This window comes from Oryctolagus cuniculus, chromosome 15, assembly GCF_964237555.1.
Source record: "Oryctolagus cuniculus chromosome 15, mOryCun1.1, whole genome shotgun sequence".
Classification (NCBI taxonomy): domain Eukaryota; kingdom Metazoa; phylum Chordata; class Mammalia; order Lagomorpha; family Leporidae; genus Oryctolagus; species Oryctolagus cuniculus.
This window is the reverse complement of record NC_091446.1, coordinates 45,329,927-45,342,173: the sequence shown is the minus strand read 5'-3', so window position 1 is coordinate 45,342,173 and position 12,247 is coordinate 45,329,927. Positions and strand designations below refer to the sequence as shown.

The 12,247-nt window shown below is 37.9% G+C and overlaps 1 protein-coding gene across 5 annotated transcripts in view; it reads right to left on the bottom strand.

Moving 5' to 3' along the window:
- Positions 1–519: 519 nt before the first annotated feature.
- PRKG1 (protein kinase cGMP-dependent 1) overlaps positions 520–12,247 on the bottom strand; it is a 1,363,231-nt gene continuing 1,351,503 nt past the window's right edge. For 4 of the 5 annotated variants that reach the window (XM_008269904.4, XM_017348406.3, XM_070056973.1 and 1 more), the window contains 4 exons: positions 8,083–8,205; positions 7,939–8,001; positions 6,389–6,455; positions 520–4,861 (listed from right to left, as the gene is read on the bottom strand). In XM_008269904.4, coding sequence (XP_008268126.2) covers positions 4,763–4,861; positions 6,389–6,455; positions 7,939–8,001; positions 8,083–8,205 — 352 coding nt within the window. In that variant the 3' untranslated portion in view covers positions 520–4,762. 5 annotated transcript variants of the gene reach the window in all.

Below are 12,247 nucleotides of genomic sequence, written 5' to 3'. Positions count from 1 at the left end.
GTCATAGCACAGCACAGAAATGTGCTACTTTCTGGGTTTGTGTGAGCATATAAATGTGCTTTACTATTCACACTGGATGGCCCAATACTATTCCTATTGAAGTCTTTAAAGTGAATTGTGGGGGTAGTTTTATATTAGATCAGACTACATTGTCTGATGAAGAGCAAATGGGTTGCCTTTTGCACATTGTTATATTGACAGTCCTACACTCTCACATCTGCCAGTTCACTCCCCAAATGCCCATAGCAGCATAGGCTGTGAACTCAATCCAGGTTTGCTATATGTGTGACAAGGACAAAACCACTTGAGTCATCACCTGCTTCCTCTCGGGGTGCACATTCATAGGAAGCTGGAATCAGGAGTAAGGCCAGGACTCAAACCAAAGGACCCCAGCATGGGACGCAGGAGTTCCAAGCATCAGCAACCGCTGTGCCAAAGGCTTCCCTGCTACGTGGTATTCAGTTCTAGTATGAGGTGCCAACTCCTTGGAACGCTGCTCAGAATTAAACATCAACTGAGTTCAAAAGTAATTTTTTTTTATTTCAACTCTATAAAGTATACAACAGGCACTCGGCAATTAACAGCTGCAGGAAAAATACAGAGCAAATCAAAGCAGGTTAAGTTTATGAAAAAGTTTTTAATCTACATCAAAAGAGTGCAAGTGGTCAATGACCATTTGATGACAGTTTGTTGCATTCTGACTAACAAAGGACTCTTTCATGTAGAACAAATTGTAAGAGGACAAATAACCATAGCTGTAGGATACAAAAAAACTGACCAGTTGTAAAAACATCATACAATGAAATAAATTTGATAGATGATGCTTAAAGAAATGTCCTTTTACTCAGAAAGCTCAAACCTCTGAGTCATTGTCAAGGTCCCAGACCTCTGTCTGTTGATGCAAGGGCCGATAAAGAGGAGGGCTACAATATACTTGCAGTGTTTAGATTTTCTAGGTCTGTTGAAAACTTGCCTCATAAGTGGTTTGCATATACAAGAACTCAGAGAAAGCATCCTGTTTTGGTGAGTGGTGCACCAAGGTACTTTTTCATCATTGGTTTTGTAACGAGGTGTGGTTAGCAGTCATTTTCCAATTTTTCTTTTGAGTTGGACCATTGGTAATGGAATCTATAAAATGAGATGTTAGAACTTGACTGTACTAATTTTTTTAACTGATTCTGCACAGCTTAGCAAAACAGGAATACCTGTATACAGACTGATAGTATGTCATATATTAATTTGACCTGCACATACATTTATACATTTCACAGAAATGACGCTGTATCTCATTAACAGATACACAGCTCTGGTACATTTAACAGAAATAAGAGAACAACTTCATCATTTCTGTAATTCATCAATATTATATAATAAAGGCTTATAAATTGTTAGCAGAAAGAACTGTAAAACGCAGCAAGCTAAGAAAGGACAACATTTTGAGGTGTGTTTGTCTTTGTCATGCAGCATAACACCAAATTTTTGTTTTTTTTAATAAGATGCCATGAATTTAAGGCACTTGCAACAATGCCAGATAGCCAGGTCATGTTCTAAACTATGGGACAGATGGATAACAGTACAGTTGACATAATTTTCAATAATACTGACAATGACATTAATTCAAGTCTACTTGGACCTAAAAACAGTATTCAATACAAATAAAATGAAATAATAATGCTGTGAAACACTAAAAAAAGTTATATGTACCACAAAATATCACACAAAAATATCTATTTACATAAATATTTGTCTGTGGTCCTATTATGAAAGAAAACATTGTTATGGATAATGCACAGATCACCTCTATTTTATGAAATCAGTTCTAATATCCTTGTTTTCTATATGGTAGCTGACTTCTTTACGTTCACCATCAGTTTAGTTATTTAGAAGTGAAACAAATTCAATAATTGAGTTTATATATTATTTTGCATGTGTAGTTCACATGCATATTCCATAATTTTAAGTAAAGTTATTACTTCTAAAGAATATAATCAAAATAAATTTGTTTTAAATGCTAGAATGATCTGGTTTATATCTTCAAAACAAGGTAACAAACATAACAATCATTTATAGCAATTTTCCAGAAATCATGTTCTCTAATGTATTCAGTCTACCTCAAATATTACGATGCTCCTTTCCTTGGCAGTCTTCAGTTTTCCTGTGAGTCAGGACACACAGAAAGCCCTTATTTCTCATACTGCAAAGTGGTAATAAGAAAGTCAGTTAACAACCCTAACAAGTTGGCACTATTCTAACCTATCCAGATGTTCTTTCATGTAAGAAAATAGAGGGGACAGGAAAAATTCAGAATTAAAGTGAGATGTACTTTATGAAGCAGATCATGAATTTTAGCCCTAGTGTCTTCATTAAGACAAGGTTAAATCCTTAAAATTGTAATGTTGAAAATTAGATGATTGGTTTCTGTTACAACTCTTGGAAGAGGCGGTTCACCTTTATCTTTTGGGTGATGGCTACAGACAGGTTAATGCAATGCCACAGGTGACATGAATGAAGATGCAGTAATGAACGGGGAAAAAACCTACAATTACATTGTGCTGAATGCTACTTGTTCCTTCTCCATAGGATTTATACACATGGGTTGTCTTAGACTTGAACCATAGTGCCGCAGTCAACAAGAAGTTCTAATCGTGGGGCTTTGGGGGGTATTTGAAAAGTTAAAGATTTTTTAATATTCTAGCAAACTTTTGGCATATCAAAACCATATTCTTAAAAATTGCTGAACATTAACTATAAAGTTAGAATTAAGAGGCCTAGTAAAAGGGGTAGAACCTTTAAAACAGCATTCAGAGCTAGATGTTCGGTTGATATGCTCAACTTTATATTCTAAAATCTGCAGGAGAAAGTGACTATCTTGGGCAATAAGTTGTTGTTGAGGATTTGTAAGGGAGGGAAAACAATAATATAAGAGTAGCAGTAACATCTGAGGATCAGAGTTTTCATTGAACTCTACTCTGATTATATTTAATATACCCTTGGTGGTTTTCAACTGTTTTTTATAGTAGTATATTTTAGTAAGATCTTCTAACATAGTGTTTTGTATGAAAAGCTCAACCAAAATTAATATATGCTTTATTTGGCTAGAAAATAATGATGTAATTGGATTTTTTTAAATCTCTATTTAATATACCAAATTCACAGGCAATTTCAAACCAGGATGACAGCTTGGAAGGCTATACGTTTGTCTGCATACATCTAATGCTATTTGTCCAGGAAAAGCTTCCAAGTGGCTCAGCCGCTAATGAAAGCTGCCAGTGGTCAACTGGGCTCCTGACAGAGAACTGAGCTTTACTTGCAGACGCTATGCCAGATGAAAACAGCAAGGAAGTTTGCTAATTTCAAATCTAGTCTTGTCTAGTGAGTATGAGATTTCAGAATTGTAATATTTCTGTTCACTTCAGCTAAAACTTATTTTTGACAAATTTTCTATTCCCATCCTACTGTGACAGGTGCATGAGCTCAGCCAGGTTCTTGTCTTGTACCGTGACCTTAATAAATAAGAACCCTGGTCTGGTACATCTTAATAACTCTGACTTTGTGCTTTCTATTTTATTTTTATTTTTTGGTTCAGGCCTAAGACAAGAAGCTAGTTCAGTTTTGTAATCACCTATCTCTCTGTCTCAACCCTAGATACGTTGTATACGTGAAATCTGACAGAAGTTGGTTTAACAAATTTAGTGAAAGTTCTTGAGTCTCTGGCTACGCATGTAATGATTAGAATTTGTGTTGTCTGTGTAGACACTGACATTACAGATGAAAGATATACATAGCACCTATATCGTTTTTTTTTTTATTTTTTTGGATGGGTCTTAATCCCTCCCCACCCTACCCTATCCCCATCCCACGGGTATATTTTTATAAAAGGGAATATTTTAAGCCTCAGTTTGAGGGTTTGTTAGGTAATAAATAAAACCAATTGGCTGCTAGTCATTTATTTCCAGGACCCTCTTTAAGCATGGTACTTTAAAAAATATGAAATGGTTTCATGAATTGCTTTTTTTAACCACTCTGTCATGCCAATTTATTAAAAAGAAACAAATATCATGCATCTTTTTCCATCCTCTGTAAAAACGCATATATACCCGCTATGAGAGGTCTCAGCGTAACCCATAGCAGTTGTGCTTTTTTTCATCAATTTTTTAACTCTGTCAGAAAGAAAAGGTAACATTCAGTCTTGTCATCAGCACTGCTGGGAAATAAAATCATGAAACTTCTAGCACTGGTTTGACATGAACTCTGCGACCAACAGATGTGTGGTCCTCTCTGGTACGGTATATACACCAGCTTGCAGGAACAGACCCCACAACCATCAGTTGAAGGAGGAGAAGATCCCCGTTTCTGTACCATGGGAATCTGTCGTACCCAATCTATTACTCTTCCTCCTCTTGACAGTTCTAGCAAGGTACAGCCTCTGACTAGATTGAAGTGTTTCCTACAGTCTTTCAGAATATAATCAGAGCAAAGCAAGATCATTGCAACAATAGAAAATCTCTCTTTCCTGGTGAAAGGCTTTGCTTCAGGACCACCATGTCAACTGCTATTTTAGATTCAAACAGAAAACATGTAAAGGGCACTACTGTCATCTAAGCAAGAAGTCCTAATGCCACTGGAGTTACTGGAGCAGCATCGATCAAAGGCATCATGGTGACCCCGAGCACAAATCTTCTCTCTGTCCCTCAGGTTTGCTGGCAGCTGTGTCTCAGCAAAAGCTGTCTTCAGCAAGGCAGAAGCAGGTAAGAGAAACGCATTAGAAGTCTATGTCCCAGCCTGAGTTGTCGTCAGGTGGTGGTTCATCATTGTCCTCAGGGAAGCTGTCAAAGTTGCTAGTGTCTGTGGGTGATGCAACCTGCGAACGAGAGAGAGGGAACGCTCAAAAGTGTTCTGCTTTTTAAAGCTGGGTTCCAAGCTGGAATTGCAGAAAGCTTCTTTATTCAATCCTTTTCCAGGGATGATTTTTTTGAGTGTCTACCACATCAGAGCAGACACTGTACTTTGCATTAGGGGTGATGGTGGTAAGTAAAAATAGACATGGTCCTTAGCCTCTTGAGGTTTATATTCCAGTAGTAATAAATGTTACGGTTAAAAAGAATCGTAATAATCTACATGATGATAAACTTGAGCTAGTGCTGTGAAAAAAAAAAAAAACACACACACACAATGCCGTGAGAGTCTAAGTGTGATCGTGTTTAGTCTCTGTTGGAGACTAAACCTAAGAATCAATGTGTTGGATAAAGAAGGAATAGTACATTCTGAGGTCCTTAGATGGGAGCGAGACCCATGCTTTAGCGGCCCACTTGACTGCTGCAGAAGAGGGGGAATGAGCAAAGTAGAATGCGGTGAGGCTGGAGAAGCAGGCGGGAGCCCCATTACCTAGAGTCTGTAGGCCGTCTTAGGGAGTTTCTACCTTTATCGATACTAAGTATAATAAAAATCCTGTTCTCAACCTCAGCAAAACTCCCATGAATGGACTGGGGAAAGTCTATTCTGGAGAGCATCAGTGGAGCCCATTTAATGTTACTGTTGAAGGAGACTCCTGCTGTATTAATGGTAGGATAAAACAGGTGGAATATTTACCCTTCTAGCTTCTTACTGTTGTTCTAAAAGCAGAATTACAAGCATGCAATTAACATCTGTAATGTGAGCCATAGTAACAGCAGTTTTGCTTTGTTTATGAAGAAACAATATTGGCACAAAAATACATCTTGGAAATGGCAGAATTTTTCAGTACAATGAAGAGTCTTGAGTTAGTCTCGAGAGAGGCCTTTTATAAATACAAGTCTCAGGACCACAGAACAGCCCTCTACACGTCAGGATGCCTCAGATTTTATTAAACAGATGTGGTACTGCTTACAAATTGTAAATGCAATCAATTCAAAACTATGCGTGACAAAAAATCCCAAGGTAGTAAGAAAAGAGCATCTCTCAGAGCCCGGTGGAAGGATGAGAGGACACAGTTGTGCCTGGACTGCGTCCAGTTTAAGGGAGAAGGATGGGAAGAACCACGTGGGAACGTGAATGAAACAGCACTGGACAGCAAGAGTGGCTGCTGAAACCAGCTGCTGCAGAATAATCATGCTCATTGGTCTACATCCTTATGTGTCTAACATTTCCCATACTAAAAGTTAACTTTTACTGAGATGAGAAATTTGAAGTAAAAGAAATAGCTAAAAAAAAAAATGAAATACCTATACAATAACTATCCCCAGTTGCTTGGTTTTTAGGATATATCATGATTTTAATGTAGCTCTTCTGCAGTAGTTCATTTAATCTGATCATAGGATAAAACTTAAAAAAACCATGAAGAGATCTTTACTGACCAGTAAAGCATGCCAACAAATATCTCCCACAATTAAAAGTTGGGCCATCTACTTACACTTGGTATTATAGGAGGTGTCAAGGTGCCTTTTCTTAAACCTTCCCAGTTAAAGCCTTCAAACCATCTAGAAGAAGAGAGAGGTAAAGTCATTTCACTCCATCTAAACCCTTGTCATTACAACACACACCATATTTGTATTGATAAAAAGCAGTTACACAAATGTTTTCATGTGATAAAGTATTTTCTATTTAATTGCAGAATTGGCTCATTGTATGAAATATTTTTAAAGTTTAATGGTCAAATTTAAAATCCTAGTTAACATGGAACTCTATTTTTCTCCTTGTAATTTCAGTCATGATGTTCGTGTGGCCTTGCTCCTACATTATCATTATAATTTAATGGAAGTTACAATATGCTTGGCCGGGTGCCCTTCAGAATATTTTAAGGAGGTAGAAGCAAAGGCATGAAAGTCAGGACCAAAAAAAGTAAGTTCCCGTCTCTGCCCTTGATTCACTATATTGGTCTTTACATATTCCATTTCATAGCATGGGAAGTACTTGGTAAACCACTTGCCAAAACCATGCAACTTTTCTATGAAAATGAGGACCAAATAGTACAACACAAGGTTTTTTGTTTTTGTTACGTCTTAGGTTTCACCATTATCAAATGCTTCCTCTAAATTCTTAAAGACCTTAGAAATATTCATAGGCATTTGTAAACAAGTTATTTGGATAGTGGCATGAATTTTCTGTATTACACACATATATTAATAGAGAAAAAGTAATTCAAGTGCAATTAAGCTTTAGAATTTCCAGCCAATATAGGTGATGGCTGATGTTTAAGACAAGGTGATTGTTTAAAAGGACTGCACTCTGTGCTTTTTTTCCTGTCACATTATTCAACTGGACAACGACTGGGATATACTTATTTCGCCTTTAGTCTAGGAAATGAGGTATGATATAGTAGGCGATTTTTGTTTTTAATATTGCAGTAGTAAATAGAAGCTCAAAACTTAAAGTATATATTTTATCTTTGTGTCAGGAGAGAAGAAAATGCTAGTGTGAGTTGAGAGAAACTGAATTCAGGAAATTTGTTATCTGAGAAGTCACAGGGTCATTAGACATGTCTCAGTAACCCTCTAGACACACAACTGGAAAGGCCTTTAAAAGGCTAACTAGTCTAGTCTCTCAAATTTAGAGTTACGGATTTAGGGAGAGAGACAGATCTTCATCTGTGAGTATGCTCCCCCAGATGGCTGCAATCAGCTGGGCTGGGCTGGGCTGAATCCAGGAGCCTCCTCCAGGTCCCCCAGGTGGGTAGCAGGGGACCAAGCAATTGGGCCATCTTCCACTGCTTTCCCAAGAGCATTCGCAGGGAGGTAGATTGGAAATGGAGCAGCTGGGACTCCACCAGCACCCATATGGGACTCCAATGTTGCAGGCAGTATCTCTATCAGCTAAGTCACAATGCCAGTCCCCTACGCTCTTTCAATTTCTTATAGGCAACTATGTCAGTTACACACCAATGACTTAAAAACAAATTTAGGTTTTCCTAACTTTGAAATTTAAAGCTTTTTTTTTTTTTTAAAAAAAAAAAAGAGCACTTACTTGTGCTTTTGAATGTCTTTTACTCCGTTTTTCAAATTTCCTAGTCTTTCTGAAGGGTTGTCCCTAAAAATAAAATAATTTGGTAAGTAACCTAAGTTTTTCACACTATGATCCTTTAAAAAGTAATGTGCTTGAAGAGCTTACCTGCATAGTTTTTTAATTAAATTAGCAGCATTTTTGGCAATCTTCTTTGGAAATTCTATCATGTCGATGCCTCTCAATATGATGTTATAGGTTTTCATAGGATCTGGGCCTGAGAAAGGTGGGCTGAAAGAATCAGAGATACTACTGTAATTTTCAAAATAAGAATGCTTATAAAACTTGCTTGACAGCAAAGCCCTGTGGAAGCCCTGCCAATTAAATCACTTACCAAAACCATAAATGGGCCAACTTTATCTGCTGTTTGCCTCACTTCTTTTAAGTGCGGTGCCTAATTTCTCTCACTGTCCTTGGTCATTTAACATGTCTTTTCCACTCTCTGGCCTTTTTTGCACTAACTGACTCACTGAATGCACATGGGAAGAAGTCCAAGATCATTACTAATGAACATCAACAGTACAACCCCCTTCCATGCCAGCATGCTGGAACCCAGGCATAACAGCCTCCCTCTGAAATGCCAAGCACGTACCCATCTCAAGGCAGTGCTCATTTTGCCTGGAACTTCTTTATCCAGCAAATCAGGTAAGTGTTATTTCTGCTTCCCACAAAAGGCCTACTCTCATCAACCTACTATAACTGGTAACAAAACCTATCTCCATCACTCTGATGTAATCTAAACTGCAAATTACGGTACTGTGTAATTACCTCTTCATTCCCACAAGGACTTGTTTCATGTTTCTCTTTCCTTCCAGACTGTTAATACTTGAACTAATGCTCCTACAGAATCGTGCTCCTCCGTTATCAGTAGATAACAGAACGTATCCTCTTTGCTCGTAAAGATGTAATAACTGTTTACAAGAAAGATGTGTTGATTTTGTTTGTTCATGTTTTACCTATCCATCCTTGGAATGTAGCTTTGTGCCAGGCTCAGGCAACACAGAGATAACTAAAGACAGATCCTTCCTTCAAATTTCTCCTAACTCAGAGGGGACAGTAAGTTTGTATTACAACAAACAGTCTCTTGGGGAATTTATTATTCTCTTAATTCAGGATTTGTATCACTTTGGGGAAGAAAATGTATGGATTTTTTGATCACTCATATTGATTAATAACCTTTTATTGTACAGGCTAAAAATAATGTTACTTAAAATATGAAAAAGCAGATTTGCTTTGCTGAAGACTGTGACTATATTTGCCATGATTTTCCGTGACAAGTACTTTCAATTTTCTTGTATTATGCCATCAGTTAGTAATCATACCTGTCAACTTCAAATCACTTTTAAACATGCATAAACATAAAATTCTATTTAATATTCTCAGAGTTAATTTTGTACTCTTTATGTGGTGTTATGGTTGAATATTCTTTCTATGCTCTTAACTTGCCAGTTTTGAGTTTTACTTTAGAAAAGGTAGGAGAATTGTATTTTTAATTTTTGTTATCTATTCAATATTTTTTTTTAATTTTTTTTGACAGGCAGAGTGGACAGTGAGAGAGAGACAGAGAGAGAAAGGTCTTCCTTTGCCGTTGGTTCACCCTCCAATGGCCGCCGCTGCAGCTGGCGCACCGCGCTGATCCGATGGCAGGAGCCAGGATCCAGGTGCTTTTCCTGGTCTCCCATGGGGTGCAGGGCCCAAGCACCTGGGCCATCCTCCACTGCACTCCCTGGCCATAGCAGAGAGCTGGCCTGGAAGAGGGGCAACCGGGACAGAATCCGGCGCCCCAACCGGGACTAGAACCCGGTGTGCCGGCGCCACAAGGTGGAGGATTAGCCTATTGAGCCACGGCGCCGGCTCTATTCAATATTTTATAATTAATGGTTTTTCTTTTGGGATGACTTTTGTGGATTTTATAATTGATACACTTTTAGATAAAGATATGAAACATAAAATTACTTAGAAGTAAAAATCATCCAACTACCCAAAATATCACTAATAATCAATAACTGAATAACATAATTCATACATTTCTCTAAGTAGATGGAGGCACATAGGAATATATATACATATATATATACATATATACATTTAAAAGAAAAGTCATTTAATTTTAAGCTGATGAGCAAAATTCAAAGAAACACTAAATTTGAAATGTGACTCATCACCAACAAACTTAATCCCTAAATTATTCCTCTAAAATTAAGAAATTTTTCAAGACACCTAACTAGGGAGCTTTATTTTGTATGCTGATGTTTGACCTGTAAAACTACTAATCATGAGCAGTCAGTACACTTCTAGTTACTTGTACCTTCCCCTTCCCACCTTAGTCTGTGGTGCTTTTAGTGTTATTTTAGGATTCGATTACATTTGCATTCCGTTAAGTAACCCAAATTTAGATTCAAAGCTCACCATCAATGTGTTTACCAGTTTCTTCATTCCCGAGTGCTTTATTTTTACTTATCTTTTTGTTGACTTGATCATATCGCAGTATTTCTAAGAAGGGCCCGGGGTGAAAACTTTATATAATGTGTTTGCATTTTAAGAAAAACATAACTTGGTATAAGTAACTTGGGCTATCCACTCTCTTTCTGATGCCCTCCCTCCCTCAGGAAGCCACAGTTACTGAGATTCTGGCATTTCAGGTACAGTAGCGAAGGTGGAGACCAACTGGAACTCCGAACTTCCTCACACCCAAGAACTGACAGGATATATTTTTATGACTTTGCTACCTACATGATCATTCCTTATCATTGAATTTAGGAAGTGACACTTGGACACAATATGGTATTTCTCTGAATCAGCTTCCCCACGGTCACTGCAGATCAAGAGTGCCCGGGTCATCTTTTCCTGCCTTGAGTTTTTCATGAGGTAATTAAGTACCTGTATGTTTTCCTGGTCCACTTGCAATATTCTCTTTATATATGTGATTTTTTTCTGGTTTCTTTTGTTTCCGTATCCTTTTTCCTTTTCCATTATTTTCCTCAGGCATAATTACTATTACCTTGCTTACATTGTAAATTGTTATTCTATTATCTGTTGCTTGTACAACTTTCAGTTCTGTAGTGTTCCTGAGCCTGCCACTTTATTTCTGTGCTAAGAACCTTTGGAAATATCTTGGAGATAACTACTGAGAGAGACCATGATTTGAATATCCTCAAAAAAATTATAGATAATAATGTTTCTCTGATTACTTTCTCCCAAGAGTTCCTTAACTTCCATGTACTTACGTACTTTCCAGTTGAAATTAACAGAAAGCACCAACTCAAACTGATTAATATAATAGGGGCTCATGTTCATTCAGCAATTATTTAGTGAAGACATACTTCAGGCACTGAGATTGGTCTTTCAAGGCTGTATATTACCTGTTTAATTCAATCAATTCCAATCACCAGAGGAATCCTGTTTGGGGTAAGTGAATTGAGTCTAAACCTGAGGCAGGAGATGAACTCATCATTCCCTGAGTCAGAGGGGAGCCCCATGGATCTTGAACATCATCAGTAAGTAAGAAAGGAGTTGAAGTGTGTGTGAAAGGGGGCTGGGATTGTGAGAGTTTTAGGGGTTGAGCTATTTGGGGCTCCTTCTGTTTATGACTCATCCTTAAATTGGGCCAGCTACACTGAAGAATAGAACAGGGTAGGTTGATGGGAAAAGAGTAATAGGAAATTCGCCAGCCTTCCCTAGGATCTGTTGCCTTATAAAAATCTCTCACCAGCTGTTTGACTTACTTTGCTCTGAATTATTTTTGGGAGGAAGATGGGACACTCATGTGGTCTTGGGGCTGTAGCTAGACCACATTGTCTTACATCTTGAAGTTACCGTGTCTCTTTTTATCCTGATCTCTTTCACTTCATAGGCCTATGTTATGGGCTTTCCAAGGTAGGAGCATGTATCTGCATGAGACCCTTTCACCTTAGTTCTCCTGCTATTCTGCAATGCTTATCTGGATCTCTAGCAAACATTTCTTGCTCTTTCTATGTCCATTCAGTCCTCTGATTGCTACCACTCCAATGGCACATCAATAGTAATGACATTCTTCTGGCCCAAGGAGATCTGTCAGCATCATTCCTAGTCCCGTGCCACACTTCATAGTTTTGGCAGGTCTGATTGGTAGACTGTACATTGTAACCATCATCCTGCATGTTGTATTCTCATCTTCTCCCAACTCTACCCTAGCTGCCACCATCACCTCATTGGGTAGAAGGAGGAAAACAGAATAGATGTTTTTACTCTGCAATGTTAGAGTAGAAGTCTTTTTTTATTCTTGCAGTGGGTG